The 24,494-nt window shown below is 39.4% G+C and overlaps 1 protein-coding gene across 1 annotated transcript in view; it reads left to right on the forward strand.

Annotated features, from left to right (window-relative positions):
• Window positions 1–24,494, forward strand: part of ITGA2 (integrin subunit alpha 2) — a 133,878-nt gene that overhangs the window by 19,047 nt on the left and 90,337 nt on the right. The window contains exon 2 of the mRNA XM_004380501.2: window positions 20,281–20,398. Within this exon, the coding sequence (XP_004380558.2) occupies window positions 20,281–20,398 (118 nt within the window). The remainder of the gene's footprint in view (window positions 1–20,280; window positions 20,399–24,494) is intronic.

Raw genomic sequence — 24,494 nt, forward strand, 5'->3', positions numbered from 1 at the left:
TTCACTATGGAGTGGCAATCTTCCAGCTGAGATTTCCAGACTTGCATGGGTCAGAAACTTTTAGGAGGAGAGGGAAGGCATGCTCTTTGCCAGAACACGTGACTGAGAGTAACTGAATTTGGTGATTGTTCTGGCTATCTATTGCTGCATAACAAATTGCTCCAAAATTTAGAGGCTTAAAATCACAACTATTATTTATTATTACTCATGATTTTTTGGGTCAGGACTTTGAAAATGGCTAGACCGGACAGTTCTGGCTCAAGGTCACTACTAAGGTTACTGTCAGAGGGTAGGCATCTGTCTCTTCATCTGGGCTCAGGGCCACTTCATATGCTCTTGTCATGTGGTCTCTCTAGCATGGCACCCTGTAGGTAATTTGACTTGTTACATGATGGCTCAAGGATCCAAAAGTGAGTGTCCCAAAAGAAACTGGTGGAAGCTGCATGGCTTTTTCTAAACTAGACTCAGAAATCATGTAGCTGCAGCTATTCATTCAGACAATCGCAAAGTCCATCCTAGATTCCAGAGAAGACTTAGACTCTGCCTCTTGATGGGAAGAGTGTCAAATAACTCCTAGACATGTTTTAAAACTGGTATAATAATCAATTTAATGGTGTTTACAAGACTGTTCATTGTTTAGACCAGAATTTTCTCATCCTTGGCACTATTAACATTTTGGGCCAGATACCTGGGAGCTGTCCTGTGTATTATAGGATGTTGAGCAGCATCCCTGACCTCTACACATTAGCTCCCAGTAGCACTCCCTTCCCCAGTATGATAACCAAATATGTGTCTAAGCATTGCTAAATGTCCCCTCGGAGCCAAAATTTCTTCTGGCTTAGAACCACTGCACTAAACAAACATGTATTAAGTATATTCAATATTCATGGCATCATGGAAAGAACTCCAGCTTTGAAGAGTAAGGGAAATTCCATTATTTCTCTAGGTAACTTTGGATAAGTCACAGGCAAAATATTCCCTACCTCACTGGATTATGGGGAGGAGCAAATGAAATTATGAATGGAAAAGTATATTACAGACTGTAAAAGTATATATAATGTTAGTTATTTAAAAAAATCAGTATACTTGTAATTCATTAATTTTTACTATCATTCATTTATTTAGGGGACCTTTACATGCCAGCAGGGTGCCAGGCACTGGGGGGGTTGGATGATTCAAGGCAGCCCCCTCCAGGAGATCTTCTTTCCATTTCTAACTTCATCTGTGGAAAAGAATGATATGGCCTAGATCTCTATCGGATCTGAAGTCCCACACTTTAAACAGAGACTTAATCACATTTTTATTTCTAAATGAAAGCAGGGTTCTTGGTGTACCAGAGGCTATAAGGGTCACTTGTGCTTTTGGCTTTTGCATCACCTTTTTCTAAAGCACTATAGCTGCAAGCCAGACATTATAGAGCTAAGCACTGTATACAGTGAGTAGTCATTTCCAAAAGGGCCTAGAATTTCTAGGTTTAATTCTTCTTTTTCTTTTTTGACTGAGGGACATTTCCGTCTGCATTGTTGTCCTTCCAGCATGAAGACAATGCTATTCACCATGAGATATCCTGTCGTTATGTGTGTTCAAAAGATATAAATGTGGCCTGTGACCATTTTCCGTTGTACATATTCTGGGTAATGATTAGCTATACTTTTGAGTTTGAAGTCTGCTTTCTTGGTTTCAGAGTCAGGGTCTAAGTAACCCCACTTCCTGTTTGTGTGGCTTTTGGAAGATCCATGCACTAATAATAGTTTCTTGATTCCCAGGGTGTGCTTTGAGTGTGCTTCAGCAAAATGCAGCAGCATGTCATCCTCCTACCCATTATTCAGCAGTTTTTAGAAAGTTAAATGGAAAATTTATTCAGGGTATACTCTTCACATTAGAGGTGAAAGTGGGGTCAGGACTCAGTATGCCTTATTAAATTTCTCAAGAAGTGTGCTATCCTCAGTAACACATAATGATATTATTGGTAAATAAAACTGTCTTTATTGAGTATCTTATCACTTGCTAGGCACCAGACTGAGGGTTTTGTAAGCATTGTCTGATCACAATGAGGTAAGTACCTATGTTATATGTATTTCACAGATGAGAAAGCTGTAGCTTATATGGAATGAGTAACTTGTCCAAGGTCACAGAGTTAGTCAAACCTCAGAGACCAAGCTCGTAGGCACTATGTTATACTGTGTGTTTTGCTCAGTAAGTGGATTTTTCAGGCAAGAAAAAAAAAAGCTTGTATTTTTAGGACTCACATACTTCGCCACCCCTCTCCCAAATAAATTCAGTCTTCTTTTTATGGTTCTTATAAAGCTAAATAAAAAGCAAAGCTACATGTTCTCTAAAGTTCTAAATAGAAGATAAAATGTGTATATGTGTGTATACACATACATGCACATATATGTATACTGATATATATGTATATATGTGGACAAGTATATTTATTAATCTATATTTTAATGCATCTATGTATATATCCACTCAGTAGCCTGAGATCAAGCATCTTCCTTTGTACTAGTCCAGAATTCTGAGGATTTATTTATTAATTAAACTGGTCTTTACTGATCTCCTATTATATGCATAACTTATTGTTAGGTGGGAAAAAAGTAAAATATAGTTTATCTCTTTATTTAATAATTATTATTGAACCACACCCATGTGCAAGGCACTATTCTGAGCACTGAGAATATAGCAGTGAACAAAATAAAGTCTCTACTCTCAGGGACAAAGGCAGATTTAACGTGAAACAAGGGAAGTTTCAGCCTCAGGGACCCTCACTGCACAGGCCCCTTCTAATGTGTTCACAAGGCCCAATATTTTGTTAACTATGCAATCAAGCTGTCAGCCATAATTGGGGTCTCATTTGAATGCTTGACTGGGGGAGGATACACTTCCTCACTCACTCAAGTTGTTGGCAGAATTAATGTCCTCGAAGGCTGTTTGAGGTCCTCGTTTCCTTGGTGTCTCTCAGCCAGAAGCTGCCCTTAATTCCTTCCCACATGGACCTCTCCCTAAAACAGACAAACAAACAAAAAACTATTTGCATCATGTTAATTCTTACTCATGGTGACCCCATGTGTATTAGAGTAGAAACTACTCTCCATCAAGTTCTCATGGCTGTGACCTTTTAGAAGCAGATTGACAGGACTTTCTTACAAGGCACCTCTCTGGGTGGTTTCTAACTGCCAACCTTTTAGTTAGTAGCCAAGTGCTTAATTGTTTCCACCACCCAGGAACTCCTTGGGCCTCTTCATAAGATAGCTCAAAACATGGCACCTTGCTCCATCAAAACCAGCATGGGAGAGCATCTGCTAGCAAGGTTGGAGTTACAATCTTATGTAATGTATTTGCAGAAGTGACCTCCCTTCACCGTGGCCATTTTCTGTTGGTTAGAAGTCACAGGTCCTGCCCACATTCAAGGGGATAGGGATTACACAAGAACATGAATGTCAGCAGATAGGGATCATTGGGGGCCACCCTAGAGTCTGTCTACTGTAGATGGTGAGCAGAGGTATTGCTGATAGATTGATGATTGAGCAGAAACTGGAGAGAAGTGGGAGTGAGCACACAGCTCTCTAGGGAAGAGCATTCCATGCAGAGGGAGCAAACACAAAGGACCTGAGGTCAGAGTGTGTTTGAGGAAGAGCCAGGACTCCAGCTGAGTTAGCTAAAGAGCTTGGGTATAAGGTGAGGTCAGAGAGGTAGGGGAGTGGGATGATGCCGCTATTGTGGCAAAACCTACACTTGAAAAGTTGAGTAAAATTTCCAGGTAGTATACTACAATAAGAGATGCAGATTATGTCAATGGCGGTAGAAGAAGGATGTATTCAGGCTAAAAGAGTTGGGAAAGATCCCAATTGAAAGTTTGTGGAGAAGTGGCCTGTGAACAGAGGTATAATGGAACAAATACTAATTTCATTTATGTCTATTTTTCCAGACGTTGCCTCAAGATATGTGAGACATATCTTGCTACTGAGCAAGTTAGTCAACAGGCACTGACTTGCTAACTGCACGAAAATGCTATTTTGGAGAGAGAGAGAGAGATGAGTTTCTTGTTTTACACAGAAGGAAAATAGGAAGAAAGTGGAAAAACAGAGTGAATTCATGAGATGGTATTCTTAGTAGTTCTCCCAGTAATTGTTGGGCCAACATTCTTTCTCCCGTATCTCACTGTCTCGCTCTCAGCTGTTGGGAGCCAGCGCAGTCTGCCAGATGGCAGCTCACCCTCCAGCATCGTTAAGAAAAAAAGAATCTATTGAGTTGTTAGAAGGCACTACTCATAATAAACCGATTTAAGAAGTAGTTTCAGTAGGCTTTTGGAGATGTTCATTGCCTAGAAGATCAAATTTGTGAAAGAGCCTTGAAGTCACCTGGCCACATGCCACAGTACTCCAGAACTTGATGCAGTTACTTTGCCACAAAAAAAAAAAAAAAACTTTAGACTTTTTCATGTACAATATGAACCCTAAATAATACATCAGGAATTAGTATATACTTCTCCTTGTATTTTTATATGTGTGTGTATGTATTGATAGAATTATCTTTGAAAGCCAGAATAGTGAATTGAAATTTTCTGTTATATTCTAATTTCCCCTTTATGCTTAATGACATATTAAGGGGTTTATTTCTGGCCATGAAAGTATTGCTCACTTTTTTTTAATATGAACAGAGTAATCATCAAATAAATGATGTATGTATACAATGTAAAAAAAATGACTACAAATCAGGAAGCAGTGTATTATTACCCTGATGTCAATTAGAGTCTCTCTGCCTCTTAAAATTGTGATAAGATTCCTTCAAATCCCTATGCCACCCTTGTGAGAAAATACACCTGCCTGCCCCAAGATTTCTCAGAACTCTCAGGAAGTATCCATTCTCATTGTCATTCAGCCCCAACTTCCTGATTCTGTTGAATTTTTGTTTTCCACTCTGTTAGGTCTGATATTTGATTTTATCCTACTTACAAGCTAATATGTTAGCTTGTTCTTGTTTCATGGATGCTGACAGACTACTTGAACCTCCTGGGTCAGAGACAAAGGACTTAATTACAGCACAGCAGGCAGCGCAAGCATCAGCATATTTACATGGGTTCCCCTTGCCCCTCTCAAGTCTCATGGGGGCTACCTGCACACACAGTGGATTGCATTATAAGAGAACACTGAGTTTGGGGAATGCACTGTTTCATAGTAAGCATAAATGAAGCTTGCTCTTTGTCCCAAACAGAGACATTACCTGTCCCTCAAGGTTGCTTGCTATAAACAAAACCCCGAGAAATGGTCCAGGTAAAGAACAATCATAGTCTTGCATTCTTGGCATAACCATTGAGACCTGTAGAAGGGTGAGAGACTCATGGAGGCATCTCTCCCAACACACCCGTCGTTCTGCCAAAAAAAAAAAAAAAAACTCGTTGCTGTCGAACTGATTCTGACTCATGGTGACTCTATAGAACAGAGTAGGACTGCTCCATAGGGTTTCCAAGGAGTGGCTAGTGGATTCGAACTGCGACCTTTTGGTTAGCCACTGAGCTCTTAACCACTGTGCAACCAGGGCATCATCCTGCAGTTGTTCCTTTAATTTGACTAAAAGATTGGGTCTTCTTTGTTGACTTTCCTCTACAATCACTCATACAAGGCCTTTGTTTATATAGTGGTCTTTACCCAATGTCTGGTGAGATATGAGCCAAGTTATTGTATTATACCTATATAAACAGTTTCAACAAGCATAGTAGTTTCTAAAAGTTCCAAATAGGTGTCAACCTCACAATTCAGTTGATGGCCGTCCTTCCTTTTCCACTCTTCACTGCTCTCCTCATCTCCCCAAAGTCCTATTCAGTTTTCTCTTTAGTGTCCCTGCCTCCTTATCATTTAGGCCCTCAAAGTTTTATCTCCACTGTTGTTTATCAGGGATTGTTCTAAGCAAAGATGGTTCCTTGCTAAATGTAAATATATTTTTCTTCCCCAATAAATACTAATCAATAGCATCAGCGTAATATTGTTTAAAAAACCTTTGAGAGAGAGATTCAGATCAGTGATGGTGCCTGTCTGAGAAAGGGGTGAGGGAAAGGGGGCAGGATGGGACCAGGAGGGCCAGGAAGCAGAGGATCTTGGAATTAGAACTGGCCAGAACTGAAGAAGTAAGGGGCCCCAAGGTTGAGAATATGATCTCATCCATCAAGATACATTAAGTGCACTTGAAAAAACATTGTCATCGATTTCAGCATGATCTATATAAATCAAATGCGAGGAAATTATCATGAATGTAAAATAATCCCTGAAAACAGTGAGGAGTTGTTGTTCATTGCCGTAGAGTCAGCTCTGACTCATGAGGACCCTAGTTACAACAGAATGAGACATTGCCTGGTCCTGTGCCATCTTCATGATCATGGGTATGCTCAAGTCCATTGTTGTGTCCACTGTGTATTTTGAGTACCTTCCAACCTAGGGGGTTCATCTTCCAGCATTATTATATCGGGCAATATTCTGTTGTGAGCCATAGGATTTCATTGGCTGCTTTTTGGAAGTAGATAGCCAGGCCTTTCTTCCTAGTCTGTAAGTTCTGCTGAAACCTGTCCACCATAGGTTACCTTGCTAGTATTTGAAATACCGGTGGCAAAGCTTCCAACATCACAGCAATATGCAAGACCCCGGACAAACTGACAGACACAGGTGGTTGAGTGAGAGGTTATACGTATGTAAATGGCCATTCCATTCTTAGGAATGGTACAGTGACTCTGTGTATTCCTTCCACCTTCTTTTGATGCTTTCTGCGTCATTTAATATTTTCCCAGTAGAATTCTTCAATATTGCAACTCGAGGCTTGAATTTTTTCTTCAGTTCTTTCAGCTTGAGAAATGCTGAGCATGTTCGTCCCTTTTGGTTTTTTAACTCTAGGTCTCTGCACATTTTATTATAATACTTTACTTTTTCTCCTTGCCCTTTGAATTCTTGTGTTCAGCTCTTTTACTTCATCATTTCTTTCTTTCGCTTTAGCTACTCTACATTCAACAGCAAGTTTCAGAGTCTCTTCTGACATCCATTTTGGACTTTTCTTTCTTTCCTGTCTTTTTAATGACCTATTACTTTCTTTGTGTATGATGTCATCAATGTAATTCCACAACTCTTCTAGTCTTCGGTCATTAGTGTTTAATGAGTCAAATATATTCTTGAGATGGTCCCTAAATTCAGGTGAAATATATTCAAGGTCATACTTTTCATAAATTCATAAATAAAATGGAACTCCAAGTAATTTTTGTCTTGATATATATATTTATATTTGGAGATATTTCGGGTTTGGTTCCGAATCACCGCAACAGAGCAAGTATTGCAATGAAGCAAGTCACATGAAATTTTTGGTTTCCCAGTGCATATTAAAGTTATGTTTACACTATACTGTAGTCTATTAAGTGTGCAATAGCATTATATCTAAAAAAAAAAAAGTACATACCTTCATTAAAAAATACTTCATTGCTAAAAAATGCTAACCATCATCTGAATCTTCAACAAGTCGTAATCTTTTTGCTGGTGGAGGATCTTACCCTGATGTTGATGCCTGCTGACTGATCAGGGTGGTGGTTGCTGAAGGTTGGGGTGACTGTGGCAATTTCTTAAAATAAGACAACATGAAGTTTGCATTGTCAACTGACTCTTCCTTTTACAAAAGATTTCTCTTTAGCATGTGATACTGTTTGATAGCATTTTACCCACAGTAGAACTTCTTTCAGAATTGGAGTCAGTCCTCCCAAACCCTGCCACTGCTTTATCAACTAAGTTTATGTAATATTCTAAATCCTTTGTTGTCATTTCAAAAATGTTCACAGAATCTTCACCAGGAATAGATTCCATCTCAAGAAACCACTCTCTTTGCTCATCCATAAGAAGCAACTCCTCACCCATTAAAGTTTTATCACATCTTCAGGCTCCACTTCTAGTTCTAGTTCTCTCGCTATTTCCACCACATCGGCAGTTACTTCCTCCACTGAAGTCTTGAACCCCTCAAAATCATTCATGAGGATTGGAATCAACTTCTCCCAAACTCTTGTTAATGTTGATATTTTGACCCTCTCCCATGAATCACAAATGTTCTTAATGGTGTATAGAGCAGTGAATCGTTTCCAGAAGGTATTCAATTTACTTTTCCTAGATCCGTCAGAGGAATTGTTATCTATGGCAGCTATGTTGTTGTTGTGTGCTGTTGAGTCGATTCCGACTCATAGCGACCCTATAGGACAGAGTAGAACTGCCCTATAGGGTTTCCAAGGAGCAGCTGGTGGATTCGAACTGCTGACCTTTTGGTTAGCAGTCTGAGCTCTTAACTACTTTGCCACCTTATGAAATGTATTTCTTAAATAATAAGACTTGAAAGCCGGAATTACTCCTTGATCCATGGGCTGCAGAATGGATGTTGTGCTAGCAGGCATGAAAACAACATTAATCCCCTTGTACATTTCCATTAGAGCTCTTGGGTGACCAAGTGCATTGTCAATGAGCAGTAATATTTTGAAAGAAATCTTTTTTTTCTGAGAGTAGGTCTCAATGATGGGCTTAAAATAGTTAGTAAACCATGTTGTAAACAGATGTGCTGTCATCCAGGCTTTGTTGTTCCATTTACAGATCACAGGCAGAGGAGATTTAGCATAATACTAGGGCCCTAGGATTTTCGGAGTGGTAAATGAGCATTGGCTTCAATTTAAAGTCACCAACTGCGTTATCCTCTAGCAAGAGAATCAGTGTATCCTTTGAAACTTTAAATCCAAGCACTGACTTCTCCTTTCTAGCCATGAAAGTCCTAGATGGCATCTTCTTCCAATATAAGGCTGTTTCATCTACATTGAAAATCTGTTGTTTAGTGTAGCCACTTTCATGAATTATTTTAGCTAGATCTTCTGGATAGTTTCCTGCAGCTTCTACATCGGCACTTGCTGCTTCACCTTGCACATTTATGTTATGGAGATGGCTTCTTTCCCTAAGCCTCATGAAACAACCTCTGCTATCTTCAAACTTTTCTTCTGCAGCTTCCTCACTTCTCTCAACCTTCATAGAATTGAAGAGTTAGGGCCTTGCTCTGAATTAGGCATTAAGAGAATGTTGTGACTGGTTTCATTTTCTATTCAGACCACTAAACCTTTCTCCCTGTCAGTGATAAGGCTGTTTCGCTTTCTTATCATTGGTGTGTTTGCTGGAGTAGAACCTTTAACTTCCTTCAAGAGCTTTTCCTTTGCAGTCACAACTTGGCTAACTGTTTGGTGCAAGAGGCCTAGCTTTCGGCCTATCTTGGCTTTCAACATGCCTTCCTAACTAAGCTTAATCATTTCTAGCTTTAATTTAAAGTGAGAGGTGTGCGACTCTTCCTTTCACCTGAAAACTTTGTAGGGTTATTAATTGGCCTAATTTCGATATTGTCATGTCTGAGGGAATAGGGAGGCCTGAGGAGAGGGAGAGAGACGGGGGAATGGTCGGTCAGTGGAGCAGTCAGAACACACACGACATTTATCGATTAAGTTCACTGTCTTATATGGGTGCGGTTTGTGGCGCCCCCAAATAATTACAATAGTAACATCAAAGATCACTGATCACAGATCACCATAACAGATATAATAATAATGAAAAAGTTCGAAATATTGCAAGAATTACCAAAATGTGGCACAGAGACACGAAGTGAGCACATGCTGTTGGAAAAATGGGGCCGATAGACTTGCTTGACTTTCTCGACGCAGGGTTACCACAAACCTTCAATTTGTAAAAAAATGCAATATCTGCAAAGCACAATAAAGTGAAGTGCTATATATATATATATGTATATATATATTTATAATTAGAATGTTTAGAAGTGGAAGAAGCCTTAGAGATAAGCCTCTAATTTCAGACATCAAAAATCTGAGGCAAGAGAAAATAAGAAACTTGCCCATAAAGCAGCAGAGTAGATATTAAATCCTCGCCTCCTTTGTTCCCAGTGCAATGGGCTTTTCTATGACTCATCTGCTCACATGGTCTATAAGAAACTTATAGAAAGAATGGTACTTTATAATTTTTATTTCCATACTAAGAACAGTGTCTACTACATAGTAAGCACTCAACAAAAATTTGTTGGCTAAATAAAAAACAAATAAATGCATAAATGAGAAAATCAAGTATGTTTAAAAATACCTGTGTGTATGTGTGTGTGTTTGCACGTGTGTTTGTATTTACACATATTGAAAATCTCATCAGTTTTGTGTTACGGACAGTTGTAAGTGGAGAGGGGAAAGAGCAAGTCATGGAGGAAACCACAGGGTGTCAGACAGGTTTGAACGAGTTCACACAAAATTCCTACTACTAACATAGACTTCCATGGAATTGAAGTGGTATCGTGACAGTTTAAGATATTAAAACTAAAGATATTTATCACCATTGTACTTTTAAATCTATGGCATAAATGTGTAGATCCAATTATTTGTACATGCCTAGCAAAAGAAATTAAATTAAGAGTCAAATCCAACCCAGTGGGCAGTGTCCTCTTTTACATATTATGAAATGACATCTTTATATTTATGATGATAAGATTACCAAAAACCCCAAACCCATTGCCGTCGAGTCGATTCCGACTCATAGCGACCCTAAAGGACAGAGTAGAACTGCCCCATAGGGTTTCCAAGGAGCGCCTGATAGATTCGGACTGCCGATCTTTTGATTAGCAGCTGTAGCCCTTAACCACTAGGCAACCAGGGTTTCCCGATAATAAGACTAGACTCTGCAAAGTGAGGTTGAAGTAAAATCACTTGTGTTTACAGTCCTGCTATTCTAGGGCAGGGGAGATTTTTCTTTCCTACTAATTTTTATCCTCATTTTCTTTATTATAAGAATATTATAATATACTAAAAGAAATTTTAAAAGAAGCAAATTGTAACCACAATTGTGCTGCTTGCTCTTCTAATATTTGTATGTATATTTATATTTTTCTTCTATTATGGATATGGAGCCCTGGTGGCACGGTGGTTAAGAGCTCGGCTGCTAACCAAAAGGTTGGCAATTCAAATTCACCAGCTGCTCCTTGGAAATCCTATAGGGCAGTTCTACTCTGTCTTATAGGATCGCTATGAGTCAGAATCGACTTGATGGCAATGTCTTTTTTTTTTATGAATATAATTTCTGTATTTTGTCATTTTCATTAAGCATTTTATGCTACTCTATAGTCTTCACAATTAGTGTTTTTAATGGCTATGTACAGTTCCATCCCATTGCTATGCTACAGTAATCATGCCCCTAATATTGGACATTTATGTAATTTTAATTATTATTAAGAACTATTTTTTTTTTTACAGAGAGTCCCTGATGGAGCATGAAAAAAGTGGGGTGCAGAATTCCAATTCTAGTAAAAAGACCAGACTTAATGGTCTGACTGAGACTGGAGGATCCCCAGAGAGCATGGCCCCCAGACTCTCTGTCAACCCAGAACTAAAACCATTCCCAAGGCCAACTCTTCAGACAAAGATTAGACTGGACTATGGGACATAAAATGATACTCGTGAAGAGTGTGCTTCTTAGCTCAAGTAGATACATGAGAGTAAATGGGCAGCTTCTGCCCAGAGGCGAGATGAGAAGGCAGAGAGGGTCAGGAGCTGGTTAAATGGACACGGGAAATCCAGGGTGGAAAGGAGGAGCGTGCTGTCACAGTATAAGGAGAGCAATTAGGGTCACATAACAATGTATATATAAGTTTTTGTATGACAGACTAACTTGAACTGTAAACTTTCGCTTAAATACAACAAATTAAAAAAAAGAACTATTTTTTAAATTACTATAAATTATTAAAGCTGTTCAACATTTGTAAAGTATGTTTTCTTAGGCCGCATACTTTCTTCCCGAAAAACCAAACCAATTGCTGTTGAGTCGATTCCGACTCATGGTGACCCCACATGTTGCAGAGTAGAACTGCACTCCATAGGGTTTTCAAGGCTGTGTGTAAAAATGGCATGGGGGCGGTGTCAGACCTCCTTTAACTTCACAAGTGGAAAGGAAAATCAACAGCCGAATGCTGATTCCTTTGAGGCGGAGGTCAGACATGCCTCCTCTCTCTGCCATCTTTACCAGTTCTGACACCAACCATCCTCCCGTGGCACTCTCTACTTCCCTTTGGGTTCAATAATTCATTGCAATGGCCACACAGAACTCAACAGACAATACTCACTATTATGAAGTTTGTTAAGGAACTAACAGGTTACAATTTAGGTTCAGGAATGCTCAGGATACAGTTTTTCCATCAGAAAAGCCTCTTTCCAACTGTGCTTGCAGGTACACCTCTCCCTGGCCCTCGGCCTCTGCCCAGAGACGCTCAGCTTTCTCTCTCTGTGGGCCAAGAAGCCCACGACACTGTCTCCTGCTGCCAGGTCTCTGCCTCCACTTCTCGCTGCCTTCAGTGTTATAGCTCTCTCTCTCTGTCTGCTGGTTCCAGGAGCTTCTCAGTGCAGGGATCCTGGGTCTAAAGGATGTGCTGGCTCCTGGCTGCTCTTCCTTGGTGGTGGTGGGATCTTCTCTTCCTGCCTCTGGGGTGGCTCATTTCAAGCCCAGAGGTATGGCAAAACTGACCAATCCCTTTGGTGGGCCACAATCACTCTATCACACAGTCCTGCCCAGTCACTTGGGTGGAAGTTACAAGACTATGGCAAGAAAGGCCACACAAAGGCAGTCCATCACACTGCACTGTGACATTTCAGAAGCAGATCTCCAGGCCTTTCTTCTAAGGCACGTTTGGGTGGGTTCAAACTGCCAACCTTTCAGTTAGTAGTTGAGCGCTTAACCGTTTGCACCACCCACGGCCTAATTACAAAGTCATTATTAACAACATAATGTTTCTGTGGCTTAGGCACCTACTTGCAAAACAGAGGAGGCCTGTCTCTAAACCCTGCTTTTTCATTCTGTGGGAGTAAACAGCCTTTCTCCTGGACGCTTGAACACAGTTCTGGAAACCTTTATTGCCCCTAATCATGTTCCTTGTGTCCAGGTCACTACTGGACCTTTCTGCTGTCACTGTCTTAGAAGTGAAGGCTTGATGCCCAGGTTGCTGTCCTCTGCTCCTGCTCCCTCCAATGTCTCTGCAGCCCATGAGCAGCCATCACTCAGGGACGGGAGAAATGTGCTCTCAGTTTCAAAGAGATTCAGGCCTTACAGTTCAGTTCTTATATATATATATAAGTATTTTGCTGTTTTTGCTGAACCCATTTCCCCCCTAAAATTCCAGCATCTGTCTGCAGGGATGGGACAGGGTGCAATCTGAGAGTCGTAAGCTGGAAACGTCTTTCCAAAACCACCTCTTGCTTTAGGCGAAACATTTTAACCTTGACTTTCTTCTCTTAACATGAATTTCTTTGGGTGAGGCAAATGGTTAAGCGCTCGACTACTAGAAAAAAGGTTGATGGTTTGAACCCACCCAGAGGAGCCTTGGAAGAAAGGCCTGTTCATATACTTCCAGAAGTTCACACCCTTGAAAACCCTATGGAGTGGCTCTACTCTGCACACATGGGGTTGCCATTATCTTCTGGACCATAGCTGACAACAACAACATATCTCCCTGGACCCTTCTGCAAATGAACCCCTTCCCTAAAAAACCTGTTCCACCACTTATTCAACATATATAAATATGCTCTACTTTGCATTGCCCACACAAATTAGACCCTTTTTCTGCCATCCCTTACCACAAATATGTATCCTTAAGCTCTGACAGTAATGCCATGAAGTCAATAAACTTCCCCTGAAAAATTCTTGTTGTTTAATATAGAACGACATGTTTTTGTTTTATACAGTAATTTATTTTTGCTCTTTTTATTCCAAAATTTTTTTTTTTCCTTTTTGAGCCTCACTAAATTTTGGGAACAAAACTAGGTTAACGAGTTATATCCAACCCTTCCTCCATATATTTCTCTTTTGACTTTTCTTGTAACTTAAAGTTGGTTTCCAGAATAAACAAACAAATAGTTGCTGCCAAGTCAATTCCAACTCCTGGAGACCCCATGTGTGTCAGAGTAGAACTGTGCTCCACAGGGTTTTAATGGCTAACTTTTTGGAATTAGATTGCCAGGCTTTTCTTCAGAGGTGCCTCTAGGTTGACTCCAACACCCAACCTTATGGTTAGCAGGCAAGCGCATTAAAATTTGCACCACCCAGGGACTCCTGCAGAATAAAGTGGGAGAATAATTTCCATAGTTTCTGAAGCTAGTTCTGAAATTATTATGGTTTCCAAAAAGTCTTTTCAGAGATGGTCAGGAATCCTCAGGGCAGGAGGACCCATAAAATTTTTAAATGAATGAAAGAAGAAAGATATCTGCATTGATAATTTGTACTGAGAGATCTCATTTACCTATGGAAATTAAAATGGCAACAAGCCAAATCATAATCACACATTATTGTGGAAATAGAGGAAACCATTTAACTCTCCAGGAGATATAATGTTTATATTTGCAGTATGTTTTGATGAAGTTCACTGGAAAATTTTGGCTTGGTTCCTGTGAACAAATGTAGAACAAGATCACCTTTGATAAACACTTTGAGTTTGCTGTGCTGTTACTGCATTCACAGGCATTCACATGAGGGCAAAGAGGAAAGATTTACATGCTGGGTAATAGTACACCTCTGGCAGGGCAAAGCACAAGCCAGTTTAGAACTCACTGCATCTAATATAGAACTGGAGATGTATGTTGTTATTTGCTGTTGAGTCGATTCAGACTCATGGTGACCCCATGTGTTACAGAGTAGAACTGTTCTATAGGGTTTTCTTGGCTGTAATCTGAATAGAAGCAGATCGCCAGGCTTTTTTCTTCCTTTTTACCACAACATGAGTTCAAACCACCAAGCTTTAGGTTAGTAGTCAAGTGTAAATCATTTGTGCCACCTAGGGACCTTGGAAATGTATACATTCATAATTTATGACTTTCTACATCATGTTATGATGTAATTATTTGGTTGTTTAATGAAATTACTGAAATAGAAGCTCAATGAGAGCAGGGTTCATGGCTGCATCCTTAGGACCTGAAAAAATGCCTGGCACAAAGGAGATGGATAAATATTTGTTAAATGATCTACTTATTAGTGTATACAGACATGCAGGCATGGCTGGGGGTGGGGGGAGGCAGGAAACAAAATGAACCAAATATGGTTCATATTTGCCATGTGGTCCCGGTAAGCTGTTTAAGGACAGGCATAGGAACAAATTATTACCAGTATGGGGATTACAAAGAAGAATTTGACATTATATTAGAATATTGTTATTGTTAGGTGCCATCAAGTCACTTCTGCCTCATAGCAACATCATGCACAACAGAACAAAACACTGCCTGGCCCTGTACCATCCTCACAATCATTGCTGTATTTGAGCCCATTGTTGCAGCCACTGTGTCAATCCATCTTGTTGAGGGTCTTCCTCTTCTTCACTTTTTTTACTAATCGTGATGTCCTTTTCCAGAGACTGGTCCCTCCTGATAAAGTGTCCAAAGTATGTAAGACGAAGCCTCGCCATCCTCGCTTCTAAGGAGCATTCTGGTTGTACTTCTTCCAAAACAGATTTGCTCATTCTTCCAGCATTCATGATATATTCAATATTCTTCACCAAACCATAATTCAAAGCCATCAGTTCTTCTTCAGTCTTCCTTATTCACTGTCCAGCTTTCGCACACATGTGAGGCAACTGAAAATACCATAGCTTGGGTCAAATGCAGTTTAGTCATTAAAATGGCATCTTTGCTTTATAACACTTTAAAGAGATCTTTTGCAGCAGATTTGCCCAATGCCATACATCATTTAATTTCTTGACCGCTGCTTCCATGGGTGTTGAATGTGGATCCAAATAAAATGAAATCCTTAACATCTTCAATATTTTCTCTGTTTATCATGATGTTGCTTATTGGTCCAGTTGTGAGGATTTTTGTCTTCCTTATATTAAGGTGTAATCCGTACTGAAGGCTGTAGTCTTTAATCCTCATCAGTAAGTGCTTCAAGTTCCCTTCACTTACAGCAAGCAAGGTTGTGTCAGCTATGTATCGCAGGTTGTTAATGAGTCCTCCTCCAATGCTGATGCCACATTCTCCTTCATATACTATTCCTGGCATAGTAGACCATATATGATTGTCTGATTCAAAATGGCCAATACCAGTCCATTTCAGCTCACTAATGCCTAAGATATTGATCCTCAAGCATTCCATTCCATTTTCGACTACTTCTAATTTTCCTAGATTCATACTTCGTACATTCTATCTTCTGATTATTAGTAGATGTTTGTAGTTGTTTCTTCTCATTTTGAGTTGCGGCACATCAGCAGATGAAGGTGCCGAAAGCTTTACTCTATCCATGTTATTGAAGTCAACTCTTCTTTGAGGAGGCAGCTCTTTCGCAGTTGTATTTTTAGTGTCTTCCAACCTGAGGAGCTCATCTTCCGGCACTATATCAATGTGCCGCTGCTATTAACAAGGTTTTCACTGGCCAGTTTTTTCAGAAGTAGATAGCCAGGTTCTTCTTCCCAGTCTGTCTTAGTCTGGAAGCTCTGCTGAAACCTGTCCATCATGGGTAACCCTACTGGTATATGTAATACCAGTGGCATAACTTCCAGCATCACAGCAGCACACAAGCCACCACAATACGACATATTAACAGACGAGTGGTAGAACTGACAGACCTAATTAGATCTCATATGCTAAGAGAGAAATGATGTTATAGATACCGAGTTACAACTATGTAAGAAAAATAAGTATTGAGAAGTGGGATTTTCCAGATTTAATAAAAGAGATCTTAATGGGGGGATTTAATTAGTTGAAAAGATTAATATTGAGGGAACAGAAGAATGGTGATGTAAAATGACATTTTTTTTTGGGAAGAAAATGAACAGACTGTTTATGAATGGAAGTTCTGGACAATAAGGTTTGGAAGATGAACCAAACCAAAACTCAGAGCTCAGCTACCAACTTTGTGACATTGAGCAAGAAAGGCATTTAACCTCCATGAGTTCTAGTTTCCTTATTTGTAAATTGGTAGTAGTAGCTACATTTTGGCTATTTCACAAGGTTGTTGTGGGGATCAAATGAGTCAGATGATTCTGACACAGGCAGACAGACATAAACATTACAAAACAGTAGGCTACAAACTGGGATGTACATGACGTTTTAAACAATAAAGGAAGAAATAATAGAAGGAAATATGTCCGAATTGACTGCACTTGCATTTGAATGATTCCCTCATCCCAATTTTCTTTATATTCCAAATCATCCTTGAAGAACATTTATTAATTAAAAATATATTTCATTTAACAAATATTATCCTAGATGTTAAGAAAAGAGCAGTGAACAAAAGAGGCAAGGTCTGAGCTCTCAAGGAGCTTACATTTCAGTGGACAGAGACAGACACAAATCAACATAAATATATAAGATAATTCCAGGTAATAAGTGCTAGGATAATGGTATATAGTAGCATGGGTGGAGTGTGGCACCATTAATGGATAAAGGGGTCAGGGAAGATTTCTATGAGGAGAGCAGAGACCTATCTGAGCATAGACCTAAATGATGAATAAGTGCCAAGATTTCAAGCTTGAGTGGAGAAGAATGTTCCAGGTAGTGGGACAGGCAACTGCAAAGGCCATAAGTAGAACAAACTTGGCATGTTCAAAGGAAAAAGGAAAGCCAGTGGGACTGGAATAGACTGAACAAGGAGGAGAGCCATGTGAAATGAGGTCAGAAAGATACACAAGGGCCAGATCATGAAGGACCTTTGAAACTATGGTAAGGAAATTGGATTTTACTTTTAGCATACTGGCAAGACACTGGGAGATTTTAAGTAGATTTTAAATTGTCTAATACACATTTCAAAATCATTATATATGTATATATACATATATAAAATGTATATATACACATACACACACATATATACGTACATATATATAATAAAATTTAAACTGCTAGATGAGAAAGTGAGCTCCACCATGATTTCATGCCATAGCATGATCTGCCAAGGCATAATTAATGGGGAAAAAAATGAGATCATTGTATATACAGTCAGATGTGTTCTTTCCAGCATTAAATATTTTAATAGTGGGAGCAATTTGGCATCATATCCCCAAGCTCTCACTGGTATATTAGATAATTGGTAACATAATTCAAACAGCATCCACTGAGCCCTGCACGGTGGGGTGAAGATGAACCATGGACTGCAACCACAAATAATCTGAATGTCAATTCTGGTTCTCTGCTTAATTTGCTGTGTGTTTTTTGTTTGCATTTTATTCCCCCAAAAATAAAAAAAGGAGGGTGCATATGAAAAATAGATGTTGAAGAAAAAATTTGTAAATGTAGGGCTTTGTAGATTCTTCTGCAGGGTATTTCAAAATTAATATTTGTATTTTTCTCCTGGAAGTACATATTCCTAAGAAATAATGAGCTGAGCTCTCTTGAGTGAACAAATCCCGGGTAGAGGAGTAATTTGGGCACCTAGAGAGGCACGTTAACTACTTTAAGTCCCAAAGGCTCCACTGACTTCGTTATTACCTTAGAGCACTCTACAGAAACCGGTCCCAGGAATACGAAGGCAAGATGGAAGAGCAAGTCGTTTTCTTCCAGCTTTTTAGTAGCTATAGTTTCATGAAATATTATGCACTTTCAATGCTGCCCAGAAAGTAGGCTATTTCTTTGTGAAAAGATTTATTAATGAAATTTTGGTGTTAATTTCAAAAAGTATCCACTCTGCCTTAAATATTCATCTGAAACAACCTGAAACATTACCATCTCGGTAGAGAGCATTAATATCCACACAATCTTCCTTTCCATAGAATGGAGGACTATCAGCTTTAATGCTCTCAGTGTCAGGAAAAAGAAATATAATCAGCCTTACTCTTTTCTTCCATTCTTTTTCCATCAGAAACAAAGTTTTTCAAAAATGTCTACTAAGGCTTTATCCTCATTTGTCTTTCTTCTATTTTTGAAAATGATTATCGTTTCTAGATAACTCAGAAAGAAGCATCAAAAAGTAAAACGACCTTTAACAATTTCCACTGGAATAAAAGAGATATGATAATCAATGTCATAAAACAATATGTGTACTGACTGTTCAGTGAGAAACTATTTGTTCTGTAAACCTTCATCTGAAGTACAATAAAAAAATTTAAAGAAAAAAGAGATATGATACCTTTCCCTACATTTTCATCCTCAAGAGTGATCATTTCTGGAAGAAAATGATACAGTATTCAAGGAGTTGTGATCTTTCACCTCCTTGGATGAGTCAACCAGGGCTTGGAACCAGTTTGGACTCATTCAGTCATGTCTGATATGAACTGAAACCAGAACAGACCCGGACGATAACCAGATGATCTGGAATGATAACCAGATCTGGAACAATAACCAGAATGGGGAAAATTATAGGTTGAAGCCCTGGAATGGGAGACTCAGAAGACACATAGTGAGGCTTTTCAGGAGCTTTATGCATGAGATTGCATTATTGGCAGGACGGTGGTAAGTGACTCACATTCATAACTGCGCAGTCGGCCACCATCTTTGGGCGTTTCTGACTCTGCTCAAAATCTGACAGGCAAGAGATTTGGTTGCTATGCAATGCATACACTGCCCTTGTTTTCTAAGAGGGAGATTAGGCTTCTAGCAGGGCTTCGACCCATAATGTTTCCAATTCTGGTTATTGTTCCATTTCACCCAAATTTTAAAAAATCAAGTGTTTTCCAGTTTTACTTCTTCAGCCATGACTGAACCAGGACGAACTGGTTTGAAGCCCTGGAGTCACCAGTACTTTTTCAAGAGACTTTTCATACAGAGCCCATGTCAAGATCTTCAGGAGGGTTAGAAAAAAAAGAAGATACTCTTCAGACCCTGCCCTTGGGTAACTTAGAGTTTTATTGCATTAGAAAGGACAAATAATACTCAAATTACTTAAGAATACTTAGAGGTAATATAGTGGTTTAAGGGGTTAGCCTCTTGAATCAAAAAGTCCTGTTCAAATTCTGTTCCTACCACTTTCCAGCTGTGAGATATTCGTACCTCCTAGAACCTCAAAAATCTTCTTTGCAAAACTAAGGAAATGTTAGTAACCATCTCCTAGGGTTGCTATGAGGATTAATGAGGTAATGAATCATGCATATAAAGTACTTAGCATGATGCCAGCACCCAAAATAAGTGCTAAAAGAGCAGTAGCCATCAGTTTTTTGTAAACAGTTATAAGGAGTATAATTATTACTTCAGACAAGTTTTTTTTATAGTGGCCTTGAGATTTACATTACAAACTTATATTCACAAATTGTAAATATGGACTATATTTTTGTTTTTCTTAATAGGAATTTTAAATTGTGTGGCATACAACGTTGGTCTTCCAGAAGCAAAAATATTTTCCGGTCCTTCAAGCGAACAGTTTGGCTACGCAGTGCAGCAGTTTATAAATCCAGAGGGAAACTGGTAAGAATATTCTATTCTTTATGATCTCAATAAAAATACTAAATAAATTTGATATGTGACTCCAATTGCTTGTTCAGATTTGTGCCTGACTGTACTATTAATGGATAGCCCTTCAATATGCTTAAATGAACAAACTGTCTTTGAGAATTGACAACTGTAGATCAGTAATTAATGCAACAGTATATAGTATTGGTACTTTTCTTTAAACCTGAATAGAAGACTTTCTCTAAATGCTCCATACAAATTCATAATATCAGTTTTGATCATTTAATATCTATCTATGGATATAGATACAGATATAAATGAAGATTTGTCTTCATTTCTTATTCTATCAACCGGTATCCATTGAGCTTTGTAAATGTTCAAAGTAAATGTTTCTAAATGTTAAGCTAGGGTTGGTTGGAACAAACCTTTTGGCTAGTAGTTGAGCGCTTAACCATTTGCACCACCCAGTGACTCCTCAGCTAAACAACAGACTTATGAAATATTGTGCAGTGATTCTGTCTCTGGATCATTTGGCATTTGGGCCAATTTTGAATGGTAGTGTTGTTAGGTGCTGACAAGTCAATTTTGACTCATAGCGACCCCATGTGTCAGAGTAGAACAGCCCCATAGAGTTTTCTAGGCTGTAATCTTTAAAGGAGCAGATCACCAGGTCTTTCTCCTGCAAAGCTACTGGGTGAGTTAGTAGCCAAGCACTTCACCGTTATACCACCAGGCCTCCTTGCTTCTGGATGGTACCAAAAAAACTAACCCCTTTGCCATTGAGTTGATTCCGACTTATTATTCAATTGTTCCCTAAATTTTCTCCTGCAGCATGCCTTTGTCCACTCTCTGTCCCACAATATTGTTTCTTTCTAAGTTAGCCTTTTACCTACTCCATGTGGTGAAGGCTTCTCACAAACATCCCTGCAAAATTTTACAAAGCTGCCTTCCTCTAGTATACTTAGCACCTTTTGTTTTTGCTGAAAAGTACACCTGGTCTTGTAGCGCTGTGTAATGGCCTTTACGTTATGTTTATAAACCATGGCCTTTCTCCCCAGGTGAAAAACAACCACCTTCATGGAAATGGGAATACCTGTTGCTGGTTTAAGTTTTCAATAATAATAATGAAAATCAATCCAAGGGAAATCAGATGATTCTGAAAGTTGTATTTAGGAGAAAGAGCTGTAGCTCTTCTTTTGCTAGAGTTGATGCCCACTAGTGGACAGTGTGGTCTGCCATTGGAACCTTATCTCACTGTGCAACAGGAGGCTCCAGACCCTCACCACTGACCCCAGGGCCTCAGTCCTGGATCTCCACCCCTGGAGTGGGAGAAAGATGTGGCAGTCTGCTTCCATAAAAATTACAGCCGTGGAAACTTTATGGGGCAGTTCTACTCTGTTCTATAGTGTCACTGTGATTTGGAATCAACTCGACAGCAATGAGCTTTTTCCCCCCTGCTGCCACGCTGATCGAAGTCAACACTAGCTCTTACATGTGCTGCTGCAACAACTTCTCAACTGGTTTCTCAATTCCCTTGTTGCCATTTTTTTTTTTAAATTCTATTCTCCTCACAGCAGCCAGTGTGAGCTTTTAAAGACATGAATCAAATAATGTCACTCCCTGGATAAAACTCTGATGGCTTTCCACTACAGTTGGAGTCAGTTCAAATTCCTTAAGGGATCCGTCTCAGCCTGACCTCCTTATCTCATCTTTTACCCCTTCTCCCTGTTCACAATACTCCAGGAATTCAGTCTTTTGTCTGTTCCTTAAACACACCAAGCTTATTTCTGATTCAAAGCTTTTTCACGTTGTGTTCTTTTTGCTGGAACAGTCTTCCCCAGGATCTTCACTTAGCTAGTTGGTTCTCATCTTTTAGTCTCAGCTCAGATGATTCCTCCTTATAGAGATCTTTCAGAAATAGCCTATCTAAATTAGCACTTCACCATATCTCCTAGTCACTCTCTAGCCATTTACTCTGATTTAGTTCTTTATAGCACTTACTACTATTCAGAAATTATCCTTGTTCGTATATCCGTTATCTGTCTTTGGCACCTGCCTCTGAGTACAAGGGTGGTGTTTTGTTCACTGGTATGTCCTCAGTACCCAGAATGGTATCTGGCACTGAGTCAAGCTCAGTAATTATTGGTTGAAGGAGTGAATGAAAATCCTACTTCCAAATGATTTACTGGAGGAACTCTAAAATGTGAACTATAGTAGACTGACTTAGTGGTATCAGCTGACTGAGACCTTCAGACGTGCTCTGATGGTCTATTTCATAGGCGTGGCCTAGCAGAGGACAACTTCGCACTAACGTTGACGTTATTCTTTTTAAGTAACAACTTTCCTAAGACAGGTAAACCTAAGAGAAAGAGCCACTATCAGTAATAGGTGCTATTAGAGATGATAAAAGAACTCAACCACTGGTCACAGTGCAGGGTAGAAGTTAAGTAAGACCAAAAGGAATAAAGAGGTGACAGGAACCTAGCAAACAGGGTCATGAGAAAGTAAGAAACAGCTATGTCTCCTTTCTTTCTCCAGGATTCCCTCTAAGCAACCAAGACATTGTTAAAAGAGATTGTGTTTTAGCAGTTTTTGATAAGATTCTGGTGCTGATATCAAGACCAAGTAAACCAGGCATTTCTAAATCCTTTCTTGACCTTCTTATAATCTTCCTGAAAGATGTATACACACAACACAATGACTATTGGGAAACAAAGCATTACTTTATTATTGGCCAGGATAGTGCATTTAACTCCAGTGTCAAGCTGTCTGTTAAGTTGTAGCATTAAGCTTAGGGTCAAGGCCTATTCAGGGCCTCCTTTCCTTCCCATATGTAACCACCAGCTGGTATAAACATACTCCACCACTCAGGAGGAAGAGAAGGGGAGGACCTGTCTGACCTCAGGGCCCAAACCATATGGAGGTATAAAGCAGAAAAGGAAGAGGACAAAAGCTGGCCAGGCTTTCAGGTCTTGGTCCTTTCACTGATCTGGTCTTGGGACATGAAGGAGCATTAACAGGCCAAGCCATGGGCAAGGTCTTCTGATTCACTGTGGACTGGGATGGCATGAGATGCAGAAAGTAAAGCACCTAGACCTTCATGTTAAAGAGCATGGAGTAGAGACAATGTGGAAGGTTAATATGCAGAATAGGCAGCCATGAATAACATAGGACAGAAGATATAACTAAGAGCCAACTCCTGTAGTTAATAGTGTTTGTGTTCCTTTTAGTGCAATCAGCTCTATTAACTCAGTTTTCAGAGCTCATTTTGTCTTCTGAGTCCAAACGACACTCGAGGAACAAGGTACCCTCCTGACACCTGTCATTAGCCTGGCCCTGCCAAGGTGCCTTGCCACAGAGGGTAGGGCCATGGACAGGATCCAGGTGAGTGGGTTTCCCCAGTTCTCCATTACCTTTCCCAGTGCTAGAGTGGGTCACAATTAGGACAAGCAGCCTTCACAACTCGAAAGCTCAAGGAAAATAATACAAGACTTGGAAATCCAGAATGGCTATTTGTTTTGACAATTGGCCTTGTGCCCTTCTCCACTCCTAATTTATGACAATTGCACAGACATTATGGAAGTAGCAGATGTGGGAAAGACTGTTAAAATATTAACTTTCCTTCTGATACTAATCAAGTTAACTTTGGGCACAGAAAATGGTATTACTATGAATTCCTTTGATAAACCATGAGTCCGTTTGCTTTAGATTTTATACAGACACACACACACACACAGTGCTATTTTTCTCTATTCCATTACTGCTTGTTCTGAAGCTGCCGTCTTGGTAGTTTTCTCTCTCCTTATTTTGACTTTCTTTACAATCTGCCTTGCTGAGCTCCTGACTCTATCTCTTAACCTTTTTCTCCCCTCTGACCACTCACTTAAGAATCTCTCTGACCTTTCTGAAAACACAGTTATCTTTTTTTGTCATTTCAAACAACAATTGATTATTATGTCTTATTTTTCATTTTTTTATTCATAGTTTCTTTTTATTGTAATTTAGGTGAAGGTTTAAAGAACAAATAGTTTCTCATTAAACAGTGAGTACACATTTTGTTTTATGACATTGGTTAACAACCCCACGACATGTCAACTGTCTCCCTTCTGGA

This window comes from Trichechus manatus, unplaced genomic scaffold (genome assembly GCF_000243295.1).
Source record: "Trichechus manatus latirostris isolate Lorelei unplaced genomic scaffold, TriManLat1.0 scaffold00074, whole genome shotgun sequence".
Lineage (NCBI taxonomy): Eukaryota > Metazoa > Chordata > Mammalia > Sirenia > Trichechidae > Trichechus > Trichechus manatus.